Raw genomic sequence first — 19,535 nt, 5'->3', positions numbered from 1 at the left:
CTTTCGGGAATGATCGGCAAGAATAGCCAAGTCCTGACCCTGCATTGTGGCTCGATCCATTTGAAATACCTGCATTCTGCATAATCCATTCTTCCAAAAATAGTTGCCGTTCATGGACTTCCATGTAACACCATAGGAAATTCATGGTATTGTTAAGTGAAGCCTGTGGGTTGAGCGGAATCAAGCATAGCTTTGACAATTGCAGGCGTGCTGCCAAAGTTCTGAAGAAAATATTTTCAGATCTAATGTGCCAAGGTTCAGAGAACCAAACCACGAAAGTGAGTTTCTTCCAGTAAAAGGATGGCATCGCCTTCTTGGATAGTTGGTTTGTCTGCAAAATGACTTCTGCTGCCCATTGCTCGAATTAAATGCTACTCCCTATATAAAATTCAGTTAGCACTTCACCTTCTGGCCTAGTAACCAAAGATCCTTAACCCGAGCTGGATATTTGAATTGATTGATAGCTTTCATGAGGATGACTTGAGTTCATTGCCTTTGTTTTATTCTTTGTTGTCAGTTTGATGTTTATGTATATCATCATGATGGAATAGCTTCTATTAACTGTATGCACTGATCCCTTGTTGCACGTACCATGTGTTTCAACGGATATTTTCATCGGTGCTACTAATTTTCCTCCATAAATACGAAATAATCACGTCCCAGTTTACTCCATTAGTCATAAGACTGAAAAATGGATTTCCATTTCCACTAGTGTCCTACATCATCATACATATAGTATCAAGACAAATGTACAACCGGTCCGTTAGTTTAGCTCTGACAAGCAGGATGACCAATGAAAGCTACATATGGCCATCTCTACTCTGAACTTGTCTACTACTTGATTTCCACCAGGTTCAACTTGATTTCTACGGGGGAGCAGAATGTTCCATCTTCATGGAGCCGCAGCAGCAGTGATGAACTTTTGGCACATTGTGGTGCCCTGGAAGCACATGACGGTGTGCTCTGCGATCTCCATCTTGTCGGAATGGCTCATGGCCTGGAAACCAAAGGACCCGGTCCATGTCTGCAGAAGCTCAGGCACCGCCGGCAGCACGAGCCTCTCCACCCCCAACTCGCCGAGCAACTGCAAGCACAACAACAACCAACAATATGGTTAGCTATGACGATGAAAAACAATGCCTAGACTCTAGAGCAACACACTGATCGATCAAACTTCAGACGTACGTTTTCCAGTTGGTTGATGAGGAGGCGGCACATCCCTTGCCGGCGATGCGCGAACCGAGTCCCGACGAGCGGCAGCTCCGCGACCTTCTTCCCGTACACCCTGCACCAGCATTGCAGATTGGTCTTCAGCATTTGCTAGGAGAGAAGTAATCCAGGCAGTGCATGCATGCATGAGAAGTTGAGAAGAAGAAGATGATCAAGTGCTGCTGGGACTGGGAGCGTACCTGAGCGTGCCCACGGTTATGAGCTCGCCGCCTTTCTCGAGGCCGACCACGTAGAACCCCCGGAAGTTGAGCCGCCTCAGCTCCGATCTGCGCAACCATGCATCCTCAAGCATGTCAGCAAGGCATTCAATCTTGTTGTTGCAACAGAAGAGATGAGATGTTGAGAGAGAGGAAGGTTTGCGTACTCTCTGTTGAAGACGATGTCGTGGCTGAGGTCGGTCCCTGTCTGCGGCTCGATGAGGGTGACGAAGCACTCGTGGAGCACGTCGAACGCCGCGCACAGCTTCCCGTGCTCCTCGGCCGCCATGGCCTCCTCCTCGGGGAGCTTGGTCGATCTCAATACGATGAAGGTCAAGCCTTCCACCGACGTAGGGATTGATCTTCCAACCAGTCCTTGCAGACGCTGGAAAACGTTCGAGCAGTCATGGCTGCAGAGCCATGGCCCTTCCGGGCAGCACTCGAGCCGGTCGCCTCTGCTCCTGATGCAGCCGGCATGGTCTGTAAAATCAAACGGAGATGAATAAGCATGCATGCAGTAGAATCCATGAAATGCCAGCATGCAGTAGATATTCAATGCACATTGTAGCTAGATTCTCGGAGTGATTTGGGATGTATTAAATGTACACTTACACTCTCGCTCGCATTGGTCGCAGTAGATCGCCGTCTTGTCGGTGAACTCGCCGTCGGCGTCGAGGTCGAACTCGCTGGAGCCGCAAACGGCGCACCTGCAGGAGGGGCAGAACCACTCCCCTTGCGGGGTGGCGTCGAGGCCGACGCAGCCGTGGTGGAACGTGGAGGGGCAGCAGTCGCAGAGCAGCACGTCGCCGAAGTCGGCGCAGACGGAGCACACGAAGTCGCCGCCCTCCAGCTCGGGCGGGCATTTGCGCTTCAGCCTCGCGCGCGGCGACGGCGAGCCCATGGTCTTGTTGCCGCCGCCGCCGTGGGCACGCATCAGCTGAACCAGGCACTGCGACAGCGACCTGCCGTCGTTGAGGTACACGCTCGCCGACGGCCGCTCGGCGCCGCACTCGCCGCCGAGGGCGTGGGCCGCGAACTCTGCCACGGTGAAGGACTTGCGGCCGCAGCCGCACGCGCACCGTATGGTCCCTTGCGCGGTGAGCGTGCCCTGCTTGACCGGAGGCTCGTCCCTGGTTCGCTTGTAGGACAGCTTGGCCGTCGGGGGAACGATCTTCTTGTCCATGAGCACCGCGATGATCGTCCTTGAGCGGGTCGGCTGGCACGCCGCCGCCGCCGCAGCAGCAGCAGCCTGAGCCTTGTCGCCGTCTTTGGTCCTCGGCCGCAGCACGCGCACCAGCGACGCCGCGGGGGACGCAGCACAAAGTTGAGGAGGCGCCGACGACGCTTTCTTCCTCTTTCTGGCGGCGTATTTCTCGAGGGCGTCGTCGGCGTAGAGCGCGGAGACCCTCCTCATCTTCCGGTGCTTCGCGAGGCAGCACTCCCTGGAGAACGGGTTGCGGACGGCCGGCCCACGCTCGTCCTCGCCGCCGCCAAAACCCGTCTCACGGCCGCCATTTTCCGCATTGATCTCCTTGCTCTTCCTGGACGAGCAATCCGGCGCCGCGCTCTTCCTCTTCATACCCGGCTTGCCGCTCGTCCTACTCCTCGGCGGCGCGGTGCTGAACTGCTGGAACTTCTTGCAGGCGACGATGAGGGAGATGTAGGAGGCGCCGTGGGGCGCCTGGTAGCGGAGCTCCTGGCGGCCGTCGCACTTGGCCTTCTTGTACAAGGTCCAGCCGGAGGAGAGCAGGCTGTCCCTGGCCCTGCGCCGCAGCTCGTCGCCGCCCGGGCCGCGGCCGCCGCCGGCCATGAACTCGACGTACTCCGCGATGGCCATGGTCGTCGTCCGGCGCGATGGGAGCTTGGGAAGACGGATCGCTTTCCGTTGAGGTACCTACCAATTCCGGCGGATGGCGAGTGTTGTTGGCATCGGTTATGATCGCAGGTGTTGGCCGGTATATATCGGTTACGAGCCGTGGTGCGAGTCGGATACGTAGGAGCCTCGGCCCTCGGTGTGATTTTTGGTGAGCCCGACCCGGGCCCGGCCCGTCTCCCGTTGCCGTACCCGCTTCCCATAGTCGCTCTCGCCCACTTTCGTCTTCACCTCACCCGCTCCCCCCCCCCCCCCCCGCCCCCCTTGCTGCCGCGAACCAGTCACCAGTCCTCGCCGCCGTCGCCGTCGACGTCCCCGCCGCAGCCGGCGTCGAACCGCCCCGTCCCCGATGTTCGCGAAGCGCTTCCTGCAGAAGAAGCTGCACCAGGTCTCGCCCCGTCCCCTCCCCCGCTCTGTCCCGTCAGATTTGGGGTCGACCAGATCACCTTCGCCGGGGCTGGCCGGCGGGGTTTCCTTCCGGAGCTGACACTGTCCTTCTGCTGGTGATTCTGTGTGTCTGGCTGTTGCTGCAGGGAGGGGGCGGAGAAAAAGGAGGAGGTGGTGGAGGAGGGGCGGCGGCGGCCGGCGATGCGGCCCAGCTGGACGCGCAGATCGCGCTCCACTACGGGGTCCCCTACGCCGCCTCCGTCATGGCGTTCGACCCCGTGCAGCGGCTCCTCGCCGTCGGGACGCTGTGAGTCCCCAACCTCCACTGCAAAATAGTACTCCCTCCGTCCCAAAATAAATGTCTCAACTTTGTATTAGCTCTAATACAAAGTTGTACTAAGCTTGAGACAGTCATTTTGGGACGGAGGGAGTACTAAAACCGAAGCTGATGTCTCTGTCAAGTTGTGTTTACTCTCTGAGCCCGAGCAGCAAACCATTTCCTGTCATACAGAAAGGCATCCAAATAAGCATGTAAAGCAGGTCATGCATTTGCAGTGTTCCATCCCGCCTTCAGCTCTTAGGCTTGAACACTTAATGCGTGTTGAGATCATTGATCGATTCGAGCTAGTAGAGCATGCCGGCAAGCCGTTGAGCACGTTTTCTGTGTCCATGTCGTGTTCACCTCCTGTTGGATTGATGGTGACCGCGCTTCAAACTGCAGGGATGGCAGGATAAAAATCTTTGGGGGTGATAATATTGAAGGCATCCTCATATCGCCAAAGAGCATGCCATACAAGTATCTTCAGGTTTGGCTTTCCATCCAATGACTGATCATTATCTACTTTCACCATGCGTGTTTAGACAATGAACTCAGTGGAAAAATGCTGAGTTCTTTTTTTTTTTTTTTAGTTTGGGTTGGTTTGAAGTGGAGGGTGTTCCTTTTCTAGTGAAGTCGATTTTATCTTTGACTGAAACTCTAGCCAGTACAGTCCTTTGGGTTCCTTCCATGTTACTTGCCTCAGTAAATTGTACACTTTCACCCTCTGGCCTCTGCCTTAGTTATATAGTTCTCTGAAGAAACTGCGTGCCACCAGAAGCTACTTTTGCATGCTACACTAGTAACTAGCTACTTTGTACTTGCTTACGTCTTTCGTAACCTCTAAAACCCTATATCTGATTGCCAGTTGTAAAAGTGAGTAATGGATTGTCATGTATTGCAGTTTATACAAAATCAGGGGATACTAATTGCAGTTTCTAATGAGAATGAAATCCAGGTATGGCATTGAGAGATAGCTGTTTGTTGTATCCAATTTCCTTTTCTTTTTCATCCTTCTGCTTTTTGGAGAAAGTTTTTTCCCTTTTACGTTGGAGACTACCACTACTCTTATATGTATAAATAAGGTGTCCAATGCATTCATGCTCATGGATTGCTTCACACTCCAACTTTCCACATTATATGCTGTTTAAATACAACATGTGAAGATTCTAAGCTCACTTCAGCATGTCAGAATGCATTCTGCTTATTGATTTGGGGCAATTTTTCTGTGTCCCCACAAGGTCCTTGCCATCTTTTTATAGTGCCTAAAGTGCAGTTAGATACCAACAGTAATTCTTGTTTGAATATTAACTCACCAAAAATATAGATAATCCTCAATCTGAATTGTGCAATATTGGGAAAGAGACCCAGGAGGAAATACATATTCATATGGTGCTCAAGAAGCGCATACGATACAAAAACATTGCTATGTGCTCAGCCTATGTGACTTTGCAAAATCACCTGCACATTGCCTGTACCTTTGACTAAATAGCATGTTCATTATGTTAAAATATTATGATGTTCATACAGTATGGTCTGCTCCATCTTGTTTTAGAGTGTCCTTTTTACTCTTGTAGGTATGGAATCTTGAATTCAGGCAGCTATTTCATTCTTCCCAGTGGGACGTCAATATTACTGCTTTTTCAGTCATAGAAGGGACCTTTCTGATGTGAGCTATGAACAGATTTTGTATTGTTTGTCATTCTTAAGTTAGTAGCTGTCTGGACCACTTTCTAACCTTTTATTAGTATCTTATAAATTTGTCCATCACATTCAGGTACCTTGGTGATGAGAATGGCCTGCTTTCTGTATTAAAGTATGATGTAGATGATGGGAATCTTCAAAAGATGCCTTACAATGTTTCCATACATTCCTTAGCTGGTATACTGCTGTTTTTATGTGTCTGCCTCAACAGATGTTAACTACATTTTTTTTAATTTGCTTATGTTTATGTATCATAGTTCATGTTAATATTATAGCAGTATGGAGTCAAAACTGTGAACAGAACACCACTCTGAGCAAAGAAAATCGTAATCCCTTACTCTGCCTCTTGTTGAATACTCCCTCCGTACCTAAATAATTGTAGATGGATAGAACCAGTCTAGTTCTCCCCAACTACAATTATTTAGGTACGGAGGGAGTAGATGGTTACTACTGTACATAAGTAAATGACATGAGTTAATCTGAAGTTTCATTTTTTTATTGGGCTTGGATCACCGGCAGTTATTATTTTACACGCTCCAATCGTGTTCATTTTGTCCAATTATCAATTCCTCTCACCTTTTACATCTGGACTTGAAAGTGTTAAATGAACCAACACAACATAGTTTTTGCTTATCTTATAATGCTTTGAGGCTTAATCATATTTTTATTGGTCCAATTTCTTCACAGAAGCAGCTGGTGTTCCCTTGCTTGATACTCAACCTATTGTTGGAATATTGCCTCAACCTAACACCTTGGGCACCAGGTAAAATCATCATGAAACGGAACTCCTGAATTTTTTGTTTTAACCGTTAACTATATAGGTTTTTTCCATTAGTAAATAGTATGCATGCTGATATTACATCATATTAGGATGGTCAAATGTATGAAAAAACACAAATAGATATCAGCTACCTTTGTTACTATGCAAACAATTTGTGAATAATCAATGTTTTGAAGCAGAAAATTTGAAAGATGAACTCTGCCATTGTTTTTATCAAATTCCTCTAACGTTAGGCACAAGTTATCACAGTTCAGTTCGCTAATCTGAAACACATGAATGAACTGCTTTTCTATATACTTCAGGGTGCTAATTGCATATGAGAAAGGATTCTTAGTTCTTTGGGATGTGTCAGAGGACCATGCAATTGCTGTTCGAGGCTACGGGGACTTGCATATGAAGGGTCAAGTCACTGGCGCTCAAACAAATGCTAGTGAAGATCAAATAGATAATGTTGACGAGAATGAGGAAGAGAGAGAAATTTGCTCTCTTTGTTGGGCATCGAGAGGAGGTTCAACTGTTGCTGTTGGCTATATAACTGGAGACATACTTCTATGGGATATGACTGCAGTATCCTCTAGACAAGGCAAACAAACTGATGTTTCGTCTAATGTTGTTAAGCTGCAGCTGGCTTCTGGGAGTCGCAGGCTTCCTGTTATTGTCTTGCACTGGTCTGCTGGGTCAGCAAAAGACATCAATAAAGGCGGGAAACTTTTTGTATACGGTGGCGATGATATGGGGTCTGAAGAAGTTCTGACGGTTTGTGTCTTGTTTCATTCTCATCTGTTTTTCTATTTCATGTAATCTTCTAGGCATGCATGCAACTGATGCATCGAAAAATGTACTCAAGTATAGCTGTCTGCTCCTTTACCAACTTGCAAAAAACTATTTCTATCTCATCTGAACTCAATTAGAACACCCTCATTTGGCTCATCTGGCTGTTGATATGCTAATGTAGAACCACTTAACTAATTTGCATGGTTACATGGCGTATACAGGTTAGGGCAAATGTTTTCCATCCAAGATAATTTCCAGGTATAGCAAATATGGATATGAGTGTATGCCTTATAGGCAACCAATTTGGAGGATATGTTTTTTTTCAGATGCGAGCAATTATGTATCTAGATTTTGCTGTACAAATATATGTGTATCATATATATAACAAATTACTTTTCTGAGCATAGAAAAATATGTATGGTGTATTTTTTTCAGAGGTGGGCTGTGGAAAACTTTACCTTGTTCAATGAAAAATTGTATTCTCTTGTAGGTTCTTAGTCTGGAATCATCTAATGGCCTAGAGTCAGTAAGATGCGCGTCGCGGGTGGACCTCAAACTTGATGGATCCTTTGCTGATATGATTCTTATTCCAGATACTGGGGTTCCAGACAAAATACGAACTTCTGCACTTTTTATATTGACAAATCCTGGACAGTTAAATTTCTATGATGGTGGTGCTCTATTTTCTGCACGGAAATCAGAAGAGGAATATGCTCAGCCTGAGTCACAGAAATTTCCAGTCGTAGTTCCTACAATTGATCCCAGCATAACAGTTACGAATATGTATTCACTAACTGGGAGAAAGCATCCAAGTATTTCATTGAAGGTACAATTTTGTGTGGATTCTCGACATTTTTACTGTACTTAACTGTGACCTTTGTACCAGATCATATATTCATGTTTTTTGGTAGAAATTTTGTGCTAGGCAAATTGTCGCACCTCCGATATCAGGGAATATGAAATGGCCTTTGACTGGTGGGGTTCCTAGTGAAATGTCACTGAAGGAAGATCATGCAGTTGAAAGAATATATGTTGCAGGCTATCAAGATGGTTCTGTGAGAATATGGGATGCAACTTTTCCTATTCTGATGCCAATGTTTGTCTTGGATGCAAAGGTCAGTTTTACCGTGTTCTTAGTTGTTGACCGATGACTACTAGATCAATGCAAGAAGACTAAAACCATTATTACTTCAGGTGTCTGATGTTATTTTGGATGGAGCAAATGCCTCTGTATCATCGCTGGCTTTTTGTTCATTAAACATGACTTTTGCTGTTGGCACAACAAGTGGTCTGGTTAGTTCCTACTATTAAAATTTATGGGTCAGTCCAAGTTATTGGTTGTCAGCAGCATATTTAATACTGTCTTAAGTATCTTGTATATTTTGTAATGTTGTAGGTCCGCATGTATAAACTTCATGAGAACACTGGGGATTCCAGCTTTCACTTTGTGAGTGGATCTAAGCAGGAAGGTAAATACTGCACATGAAGGCATAAGTGCAAATTAAATTATATTTGCAGTTCCTCTTTCTCTGTTTGTTTCCTCTCCATCATCCCGTATGTATTAAAAAAATTAGGTCAGTCAATACGAGACAACAGCCAATTTGCCCTCATGATGTTGCCTTCTGGGCTTCCCATTTGTTTTGATTGTCACACTCTCTTTTTTTTCTTCGAGAAAATGCAAAGACTTTGCGTTTCATTTCATTGAACAGAAGGTCTTTGCGTTTTCCATGTGCATGTTTTGCTGCCAGATCCTTATGAAGACAAGTCGGTGTAAATTTTTCTTGCTTTTGTTGTCTTATATAAGAGGTGCCGGAAAATAGGACCTGCTCATGTTCGTGTTCACTTTTCCATGCTAGAGAATTTCACCAGGGCATTTATAAAAACCACTTTTGGTGGGTATGTGGTTCATTTCGTTTTCATTAACCTTCTGGTATTTTTCTTTCAGTTCATGCTGTTCATCATGGGAGAGGGTTCCATTGCCATGTTGCCTTTATGGGATCAAATTCCCCTGTGCGATCTCTCAGATTTACATCTTCAGGAGAGGCCCTTGCAGTAGGATATCAAAATGGCCAGGTATATTTTCCTTAAGGTCTCTGATGTTTCACTATTTATTTGAAGCTTGTACAGACCAGTTGTTATTAACTAATTACTATTATGTTCTGGCTTGTCTTCTCAAAGGTGGCTATGTTTGATGCAAGTCAACTGTCAGTGATGTTCTCTGTGGATTGTACATCAGGAACAAATTCTCCCATGGTTTCACTCAGCATTTATAGTGTTGGTGCCTCTTCTGCAAAAGCAGGCCCGTCCCTGAAAGAGATTGCTACAAGTGAAAAATTTCCAACAGCTGTTATACTTTCCTTAAGTAAGGATGCACGTCTTACTGTAGTTGACAGCACAAGTGGTCTGATCGTAAATTCACTTCTGCTAGATGAGAAGCAATCTTCTGCACTTTTGATGTATGTCCTCATAGGTAAGTGATTTCTATTCACTATGCTAACTTCTACCCCCATCCCCCTAGATCAACGCATAATTTCCGTAAGTTCTGGGTTTAGATGGAGCTTCAGATGAAGAGCAAGCCCCATGTCAAAGTCAGACAGGGAAAGAAGGACATGTTCTCGACCAAAAGCAAGCACAAGGAGCCGAAATTAACAAGAAAAATGCTTCTCTACATCCACAGAGTGGCGGTTCAGATTCACTTCTTTTGGTCTGCTTTGAGGATGTGGTGCTTTTATTTTCTCTGGCATCATTGATTCAGGTGCATACTTGACATATGCAAACTACTTAGAAATTTCAAACTTCTAAAGCTTATTGGTGATGTTCTTTTTCCATCAGGGAAGCAACAAGCATCTACATAAAACCAAGCTCACAAAAAAATGCTGCTGGTCAGCAATTTTCAAGAACAAGGATGATAAAGCTTGTGGGTTGATATTATTTTATCAGACAGGCGTCATAGAATTGAGGTAGTTACTATTTTGTCATGTTATTTGCTTGGTATGCTAGAAATTTTGATACGAAGGTGTTTGCCATGTTGTCTTTATGATTATATACATATTATAATCTTGTGGATTATCTAATACGACACTTATTGTCAAAGTATAATAGTTAATAAATCTGTAAAGTACAACCTGGTAATACTATCATCATCAATATTTGTTGTTTCCTACGTCTCATGTGCATCACCATGAAGAATCTCTTGGGAATATGAGTATGTTATAGATAAAAAACAATCTTTGATTGTAAATCTTCACAGTATTTTTTTTTAGAACATCTTGTGTATATTTTAAAGATTTCAAAAGGAAGACTTTTCAGGTGTTATCATCTACTCCCTCCGTTCCTAAATATAAGACCTTTTAGAAATTCTACTATGGACTACATACGGAGCAAAATGAATGAACATATACTCTAAAATATGTCTATATACATCCGTATGTAGTCCATAGTGTAATCTCTAAAAGGTCTTATATTTAGGAACGGAGGGAGTATTACCTGTAGGTGTGTACATCCATGCAAGGGCCTTGAGAAGTGCACATACCTTAATTGTTTTACGTTTCTCATGACAGATCTTTGCCAAGCTTAGATATTCTTGCTGAGAGCTCCTTGATGGAGTTACTAAGATGGAGTTACAAGACAGGCATGGATAAAACCATGAGCTCCTCAAATGGACAAATTGCTCTGGTAAATTGTTCTGCTTGCTTAACTTGATGTTGACTGTTCACTAAATTTTGGCACCACATTGTATCAATATTTTGGATTACGTTCTATACTAGTGTTGGCTTTCCACGTCAATAGCTGGGTAACCTTAGCTTAGTTCTCCGCAAAATAGCCAGAATAACGGTTTCTAAAATGAGTGACATGTTTCCTTTGTGGCAAGCACAGTTGGAGGGTGCCGAACTTTGTTTCATCTCTACTCCCTCCGTCCCAAAATAAGTGTCTCAACTTTGTACTAGCTCTAGTACAAAGTTGTACTAAGCTTGAGACACTTATTTTGGGACAGAGGGAGTATTTATTAATCCTGATTTGTTCTTCAGTTATGTTAGCTTCAATATCAACTGTGCTGTAAAGTACCTCCCTCACTTTTCTAGTATGTTCCCCGTCACAGGTTAATGGATCTGAATTTGCAATCATCTCTCTTATAGACTCGGAGAATGACTTCAGGTACTTTATTTTTTCTTGCTTGCTTCCCACGTCTGGTTCTTTTTCAATTTGAGTCTATTTAACTCAATAGTTCTGATGCCCGACCCAGTGGTATTAAACTAATGCTTTGTATCCATGATAACATTTTAGGATTCCAGAATCATTGCCGTGCCTTCATGATAAAGTACTTGCAGCAGCAGCTGAAGCAGCTATGAGCATCTCGGCAGACCAGAAAGGAAAGCAGGTAGGCAATTGTCTAATCTCCTCAACCTATATGATACCCTGTACGGTTTGACTTAACATGAAACTTCTGGTGTAGAATCCGGCAGCAGGAGTTATTGGTGGCATTATAAAAGGATTAAAAGGCAAAGCGGATGAAACTGCAAACCTGAGAAGAAGTTTCAATTCACAAACCCCCAGTGAATTATTGGAGTCGATTTTCTTGAAAGGATCATATGTTGAATCATCACTAGCATATCCTGATGATCCAATAGAAGAACTGTCAATTGGTCTCGCCCTCTCCCTCTTTTTGTAAAGCATTTAGCTGAAGTGCTGCCTATTTATCCAAAAGCGTTTCAATGCAGATGACATAGAAATTGACGATGAAGTGCCCCTATCCCCTCCGCCAGCATCATCCTCTGCATCTCACACGAATTATAAAACAACAGGTTGGGCACGTGTCTTTTAGTTTTTGAAAGCACACTTCTTTTCAGCTGTGCATGTTTATCAGTTCCTGTCTACACTTCTGCAGTAGAGGACGAGAGAGCGAAACTGTTTGAAGGATCAAGTGATGCTGACAAACCAAGAATGAGAAGTACCCAAGAAATTCTCACCAAATATAAGTTTGGCGGGGTAATTCCACCAACATTTTGATTCATCATGATCTGTGTGTATGTGTGTGTACCTAGGCTGAATCTAGGTTTCCTTTTGCAGGACGCAACAGCTGCTGCTGCCCATGCCAAGGATAAGCTCATGCAGCGGCAGGAGAAACTCGAGGTAAAAGAATGAATTTCATAATACACTTATGTGTACTGCTTGGTATCCCCAAGCTATGCTACTGCTTTTTCGGTCAACTCTTCTTCTTCCTTTGCATGCGTTTCTTTAACAAGAACAAGCTCATTAGCTAATCCTCTTTCTACCAGAGAATAAGCCAACGGACCGCGGAGCTTCAGGATGGAGCGGAAAATTTCGCTTCACTCGCCCAGGAGCTCGCAAAAACAATGGAAAACAAGAAGTGGTGGAAACTATAAACTATGTGTTTTTTCCCATCATTTGGCTGCATACTATGCGGAGTACATCCAACTCTTGGTACTCGGGAGTGCTTCATTTGTGGGTTGTTATTTATCGTGGCATAGTTCCGCCCATTCCATCCCTTCTTGTGGTGTGTATATTATGTTCATGGTTGACAAACAACAACTTGTCAAGGTGATTGTCTACCTTGCCACTAGATTGAAGACAGAGACAGCATGGCTTCTTTGGATGCATTAGCTTAGGTTAATGTTGTATACCACCATGAATCATCATATGTACCATAGATTTTTTTTTCTCTTGTGTGGTTTCTGTAAAGTTAAAAAAGACAATAAATTGAACTGCTTGCATTGGGAAACAGGAAAGAGCAGTGTAACATTGTTGCTAGTTGGTTGTATCTGATGTTGACACATTTTCTCTAACATGTTGCACTGTGACTCTCAAGTTGGGATTTGTATGTCGGTTTTTGCTGGCAATGGCATCGGCATTTTATTTTGTTGACAAAAATGGAGAAAAATGTCCATGATTTCCAAGTAGTTGTGTTTGGTCCATTCCATTTGCTATGTGTGTGTGTGCGCGCGCGCGCGGGGGCGTGTGCCTTTCGTCCTCCACTGGCGTTCATATCTGGGTATAGATACCACGTCAAGCACACCCTTGTGAGCCACAACATGCGATGCATATTCAATCAGATGGAAGAGCCATAGCTTTGAATCCTGTGAATCGGTATGCATGTTTAGTTTTCGCACATCTCCGTATGCGATGGAAGAAGGTCCATAGCCTCTGATCCTGCTGATCGAGCATGACTTCATATGCTGCGACACATGTTCCTTTTGGCTTGCACATCCCTAGGGGATTGTGAGGGATTATCAAACCAGGAGGACTCCTAGGACCAATAAGTAGGTGTCTTTCACCCTGGCGCTAGCAGAAGACGTGAACCTGCACACACAACAAATAACTTTGCTCCCAACGAACACAGAGAGGTTGTCAATCTCTCCGGCCTCGTAGTTTGCAAAGGATAAAAAAACAAGCGGGAAAAGTAATAGTGATTGCAACGGAAAAGTAAATGAAAGCGGTAAATAGTGGAGGTATAAACAATGGTGGTGATATGGACCGGAGTCACATGATGTTCACTAGTGATGTCTCTCTCCCAGAAGACGATAAACAACTATGCTTGGGTAAACAAATCACAGTTGGGCAATTGACAAAATTATGAACGCACCGCAATGCTAATTATGCTACTTGTTAGTTAGAGGTTCAATAGTAATGGGCAGTACGCCAAGACAAATAGACCGTTTATTCATCATCATCTACTTACTAATCATCCACCTTGAGATATCTATCCAGAACATCTCTCCGGTATTAAGTTGCGAGCCCCACCCAAAGTGTAAACTCAAAGCAACGGACAACTGCATTAACGAACTATGCGTAAGGTATACAATCCTTACAGCCGTGGTCACAAGCACCGTTGTTTTCTCCCTGGTGGCAACAACACATCCCCTAGTCTCATGTTTCTGTCACTCAAGCTAGATATCGAGCCCCACCCAAAGTGTAAACTCAAAGCAACGGACAACTGCATTAACGAACTATGCGTAAGGTAAACAATCCTTACAACCGTGGTCACAAGCACCGTTGTTTTCTCCCTGGTGGCAACAACACATCCCCTAGTCTCATGTTTCTGTCACTCAAGCTAGACATCGAGGGGCAGGAACCCGCAATCATGCACAACGCTCCCTCTTGGAGTTACAATCTACTACTCGACCAAAGCAATAAATAGTAATGGAGAACATCCATGAATCACTAAGGAGCATAATATAAAAGGATAATCAAATATATAACTCATAACAATCTGAACATAATCTCAAAATCCATCGGATCCCAACAAATCGAGCATAGCAATAGCAAGAGAATTACATAGATGCCTTGATCATGTAGGGCAGCTCACAAGGACTAACCATTGAAGCACAAGATTGGACAGAAAACATCACATAGCTACTGGTCATGGACCCATGGTCCAAGGAGGACTACTCACGGCAGGTCCGCGAAGCATCCATGGCGGTGAAGAAGCTCCCGGAGGTCAATCCTCCCTCCGGCAGGGTGCCGGGAAGAGGTCTCCTGACGCTCCCGATCTCAGAAGCGTTGCGGCGGCGGAACGATGGAGAAATTCGCGATTCTGGATGTGATGGAAGGGTTTTCTCGCGGAGGAGTAAATATAGGCCAAAGGAGGGCACCGAAGGAGGTGGGACCCACCCAGGCGGCCGCTTGGCGCGGCCAGGGGGTAGGCCGCGCCCACAGGTCGCCCGGGCGGCCCTGGCCCATCTTCGGTGATCTGGAAGCTTCCGGTACGCTGATTTTTATATATTTTTCTCGGGATTTTTTGGGCTTCGAAAAATTGGGTATAAGTCCCTGCAAAATAGACATCAGCAGACAGAAACTGACACTGGGTGCACTGAGTTAGTAGGTTAGTCCAAATATGTGTAAAATGATATAAAAGTGTAGCAAAACGTATAACAATGTCACCCAAAAGATCATGGAACAAGCATAAATTATAGATACGTTCGGGATGTATCAGTTGGCAAGAAACCTAAGCTGTCATTCTTAAAGTTTGGGACTGCGATGCTTATATCAAAAGGCTTCAGCCTGATAAGCTAGAACTCAAAGAGGATACATGCGTCTTCATAGGATATCCAAAGGAAATAGTTGGGTACTTCTATATTAGATCCGAGGGCAAAGTTTTTATCACTAAGAACGGGTCATTTCTCGAGAAAGAGTTTCTCTCAAAATAATTGAGTGGGAGGAAGATAGAACTTGATGAGGTTACTGAATTGTCACTTCAGCCGGATGGTAGCACGACGCGGGAAGATGTTCCTGTGGCGCCTACATTAGTTGAAGAGGAAGCTGATGATGGTGATCATGAAGCTTTAGGTCAAGTTACTGTCAGCCTCGTAGGTTGACAAGGACGCGTACCGCTCCTGAGTGGTACGGTAATTCTCTCTTGGAGGTCATGTTGTTGGACAATGATGAACCTACGAGCTATGGAGAAGCGATGGTGGGCCCAGATTCCAACAAATGGTTAGAGGCCATGAAATCCGAGATGGGATCCATGTATGAAAACAAAGTGTGGACTTTGGAAGTATTATCTAAAGGTCGAAAGTCTATTCAGAACAAATGGATCTTTAAGAGGAAGACGTACGCAGGCGGTAATGTCACAGTCTATAAAGCTCGACTTGTGGCAAAAGGGTTTTTACAAGTTCAAGGAGTTGACTACGATGAGACCTTCTCACCCGTAAAGATGCTTAAGTCTGTCAAAATCATGTTAGCAATAGCTGCATTTTTCGATTATAAAATTTGCTAGATGGATGTCAAAACATCATCCCTTAACGGTTTCCTTAAGGAAGAGTTGTATATGATGCAACCAGAAGGTTTTGTCGATCTAGCGAATGCTGACAAAGTATGCAAGCTCCAGCGATCCATTTATGGACTGGTGCAGGCATCTCAGAGTTGGAATATTCGCTTTGATGAGGTGATCAAAGCATTTGGGTTTATACAAGTTTGTGGAGAATCATGTATTTACAAGAAAGTGAGTGGGAGCTCTATAGCGTTTCTAATATTATATGTGGATGACATATTGCTGATTGGAAATAATGTAGAACTTTTGGAACGCGTGAAGATATATTTGAACAAGAGTTTTTCAATGAAAGACCTCAGAGAAGCTGCTTACATATTAGGGATCAAGATCTATAGAGATAGATCAAGACACTTAATAGGTATTTCACAAAGCACATACCTTGACAAGGTTTTGAAGAAGTTCAAAATGGACTAGTCCAAGAAGGGTTCTTGCCTGTCCTCCAAGGTGTGAAGTTGAGTAAGGCTCAATGCCGAGCGACTACAAATGATAGAAAAAAGATGAGTGTCATCCCCTATGCTTCAACCATATGCTCTATAATGTATGCGATGTTGTGCACAAGACCAGATGTCAGCCTTGCCATAAGTATGTTCGGAAGGTTTCAAAGTGATCTAGGAATGGAACACTGGACAACGGTCAAGAATATCCTTAAGTACCTGAAAAGGACTAAGGAAATGTTTCTCGTTTATGGTGGTGATCAAGAGATCGTCGTAAAGTGTTATGTCGATGCAAGCTTTGGCACTGATTTGGATGACTCTAAGTCTCAGTCCGGATATGTATTTATTCTAAATGGTGGAGCGGTAAGCTGGTGCAGTTCCAAGCAAAGCGTGGTATCTGATTCTACATGTGAAGCGGAGTACATTGTTGCTTCGGAAGCAACGAAGGAAGGTGTGTGGATGAAGCAGTTCATGACGGGTCTTGGAGTTGTGCCTAATGCATTGGATCAAATGACCATGTTTTGTGACAACACTGGTGCCATTGCTCCAGCCAAGGAACCAAGGTTTCAAGAAAGGACCACACACATAAAATGAAGCTTCAATCCCATCCGCGATTATATCAAGAATGAGGACATAAACATTTTCAAAGTACATACGGAACTCAATGTTGCAGATCCGTTGGCTAAACCTCTTCCACAAACAAAACATGATCAACACCAGAACTCTATGGGTGTTAGATCCATTACCTTGTAATACTAGATTATTGACTCTAGTGCAAGTGCGAGACTGTTGCAAATATGCCCTAGAGGCAATAATAAAGTGATTATTATTATGTTTCCTTTTTCATGATAATTGTTTATTATCCATGCTATAATTTTACCAATTGGAAACTCAAATACATGTGTGGATACATAGACAACAAAGTGTCCCTAGTGAGCCTCTACTGGACTAGCTCGTTGATCAAAGATGACTAAGGTTTCCTAGCCATAGACATGAGTTGTCATTTGCTAACAGGATCACATCATTAGGAGAATGATGTGATGGACACAACCCAAACCTTAAACATAGCGTTTGATCGCATCTAGTTTACTACTATTGCTTTCTGCATGTCAATGTATCTATTCCTATGACCATGAGATCATGCAACTCACTAATACCCGAGGAATACCTTGTGTGTATGAAACGTTAGAAGGTAACTGGGTGATTATGAAGATGCTCTACACGTATCTCCAAGGGTGTTTGTTGAGTTGGCATGGATCAAGACTGGGATTTGTTACTCCGTGTGATGGAGAGGTATCTCGAAGCCCACTCGGTAATACAACATCACAATGAGCTTGCAAGAAATGTGACTAAGGTGTTTTTCACGGGATCTTGTATTACGCAACGAGTAAAGAGACTTGCCGGCGACGAGATTGAACTAGGTATGGAGATACCGACGATCGAATCTTGGGCATGTAGCACACCGATGGACAAAGGGAACTGCATACGGGAATAATTGAATCCTTGACATCGTGGTTCGACCGATAAAGATCTTCGTAGAATATGTAGGAACCAATATGGGAATCCAGGTCCCGCTATTGTTTGTTGAACGTAGAGGTGTCTCGATCATATCTCCATAGATCTTGAACCCGCGGGGTCTGCACATTTAACGTGGCCATGGTCCCCACAAGCCTGCAGGGCGCGACCACGGGTTAGATCGCGCCCCTGGCTTGTGGCCACCTCGTGGGTCCCCTCCGGTATTTCTTTCGCTCATTATTTTTATAAATTCCGAAACTGCTCTCCGTAACTTTTCAGGACTTTTGGAGCTGTGCAGAATAGGTCTCTCAGATTTGCTCCTTTTCCAGTCCAGAATTCCAGCTTCCGGCATTCTCCCTCTTCATGTAAATCTTGTACAATAAGAGAGTAAAGGCATAAGTATTGTACCATAATGTGTATTAACAACCCATAATGCAATAAATATTGATATAAAAGCATAATTTAAAATGGACGTACCAGTATCTCGGGGCCCACTCGGTAATACAGCATCACAGTAAGCCTGCAAGCACTGTGACTAAGGATTTAGTCACAGAATCATGTATTATGGAACGAGTAAAGATACTTGCCGGTAACGAGATTGAGCTGGGTATAGAGATACCGACGATCGAATCTCGAGCAAGTAGCATACCGATGGACAAAGGGAACTACATATATACGGGATTAACTAACTCCTTGACATCATGGTTCGACCGATAAAGATCTTCGTAGAATATGTAGGAACCAATATGGGCATCCACGTCCCGCTATTGGTTATTGACCGTAGAGGTGTCTCGATCATATGTGCATAGTTCTCGAACCCGCAAGGTCCGCACATTTAACATTCAGTGACAATATAGATATAGTTGAGTTATTGTGTTGGTGACCGAAGGTTGTTTGGAGTCCAGGATGAGTTCCCAGACGTGACGAGGAGCTTAGGAATGGTCCGTAGGTAAATACTGATATGTGGGAAGTTGCTATTCGAGTTCTGAAAAAGTTCCGGAAGGTTACCTGTTTTGTGATGGAGGTTTCAGAAGAGTTCTGGGGTCCACCGGGATGGTCCACCTATCCCACAGGGCCCCATGGGCTGTGAGAGATAGCGCACCAGCCCGTGGTGGGCTGGCCTCCCCTTCCACCTAAGGCCCATGCGGCTAGGGTGGTGGGCTGGTCATGAGATGGCCGCCCCCTCACCTGGCTTGGTGGCCAAGCCACCTAGGTGGTCGCCGCCCACCCTAGGGGGAAACCCTAGGGTGCCATTCATCCTCCCTCCCTCCTGTATATACTAGAGGAGAGGGAGGGAAGCCACACCAAAAACAGCCATGACGCTGCCCCCCCCTCTCTCTCTCTCTCTCGTAGTACTTGTCCACCGTCATGATCGCAACAACGGTTAGCGAAGCCCTGCCGAGATTGCTCCATGCTACCTCTTGAGATTGCGTTGGTTTTTCCCTTGAAGAGGAAAGGGTGATGCAGCACAGTAGCAGTAAGTATTTCCCTCAGTTTGAGAACCAAGGTATCAATCCAGTAGGAGTATCAAGACAA

The 19,535-nt window shown here is 44.7% G+C and overlaps 2 protein-coding genes across 3 annotated transcripts; one reads left to right on the top strand and one right to left on the bottom strand.

Annotated features, from left to right (window-relative positions):
- Positions 1-892: 892 nt before the first annotated feature.
- Positions 893-3,264, bottom strand: LOC123425132 (increased DNA methylation 1-like). Its single transcript, XM_045108806.1, has 5 exons — positions 2,040-3,264; positions 1,595-1,907; positions 1,410-1,496; positions 1,186-1,285; positions 893-1,084 (listed from the first exon to the last, which is right to left on the bottom strand). The coding sequence occupies exons 1-5, from the start codon at positions 3,262-3,264 to the stop codon at positions 893-895; spliced, it is 1,917 nt and encodes a 638-aa protein (XP_044964741.1).
- A 308-nt stretch (positions 3,265-3,572) lies between these two features.
- LOC123424596 lies at positions 3,573-13,066 on the top strand. Of its 2 annotated transcripts, none has more exons than XM_045108238.1 (24): positions 3,573-3,688; positions 3,834-3,994; positions 4,409-4,493; positions 4,908-4,961; positions 5,581-5,672; positions 5,781-5,884; positions 6,398-6,470; positions 6,791-7,244; positions 7,753-8,088; positions 8,174-8,377; positions 8,457-8,555; positions 8,659-8,731; positions 9,208-9,335; positions 9,441-9,732; positions 9,815-10,017; positions 10,095-10,222; positions 10,823-10,937; positions 11,362-11,417; positions 11,547-11,640; positions 11,716-11,905; positions 11,981-12,064; positions 12,148-12,248; positions 12,330-12,392; positions 12,539-13,066. In XM_045108238.1, exons 1-24 carry the CDS (start codon positions 3,650-3,652, stop codon positions 12,644-12,646), a joined length of 3,336 nt encoding a protein of 1,111 aa, XP_044964173.1. In that variant the 5' UTR covers positions 3,573-3,649; the 3' UTR covers positions 12,647-13,066. The 2 variants fall into 2 exon arrangements, with proteins under 2 accessions (XP_044964173.1, XP_044964172.1); XM_045108237.1 differs by having other exon boundaries at positions 6,395-6,470.
- Positions 13,067-19,535: the final 6,469 nt, after the last annotated feature.

Source organism: Hordeum vulgare, chromosome 2H, assembly GCF_904849725.1.
Source record: "Hordeum vulgare subsp. vulgare chromosome 2H, MorexV3_pseudomolecules_assembly, whole genome shotgun sequence".
Lineage (NCBI taxonomy): Eukaryota > Viridiplantae > Streptophyta > Magnoliopsida > Poales > Poaceae > Hordeum > Hordeum vulgare.
This window is presented reverse-complemented; position numbering and strand designations above follow the sequence as displayed.

What these genes read in the sequence shown, in the direction of transcription:
- LOC123424596 (XM_045108237.1), top strand. Translation starts at nt 3,650, where the DNA reads ATGTTCGCGAAGCGCTTCCTGCAGAAGAAGCTGCACCAG. An exon ending in GAGTGGATCTAAGCAGGAAG is followed by an intron (nt 8,732 to 9,207) that starts GTAAATACTGCA and finishes TTTTTCTTTCAG; the next exon opens with TTCATGCTGTTCATCATGGG. An exon ending in CACGAATTATAAAACAACAG is followed by an intron (nt 12,065 to 12,147) that starts GTTGGGCACGTG and finishes ACACTTCTGCAG; the next exon opens with TAGAGGACGAGAGAGCGAAA.
- LOC123425132 (XM_045108806.1), bottom strand. Translation starts at nt 3,264, where the DNA reads ATGGCCATCGCGGAGTACGTCGAGTTCATGGCCGGCGGCGGCCGCGGC. An exon ending in CGACCAATGCGAGCGAGAGT is followed by an intron (nt 1,908 to 2,039) that starts GTAAGTGTACAT and finishes TTGATTTTACAG; the next exon opens with ACCATGCCGGCTGCATCAGG. An exon ending in ATAACCGTGGGCACGCTCAG is followed by an intron (nt 1,286 to 1,409) that starts GTACGCTCCCAG and finishes ATGCTGGTGCAG; the next exon opens with GGTGTACGGGAAGAAGGTCG.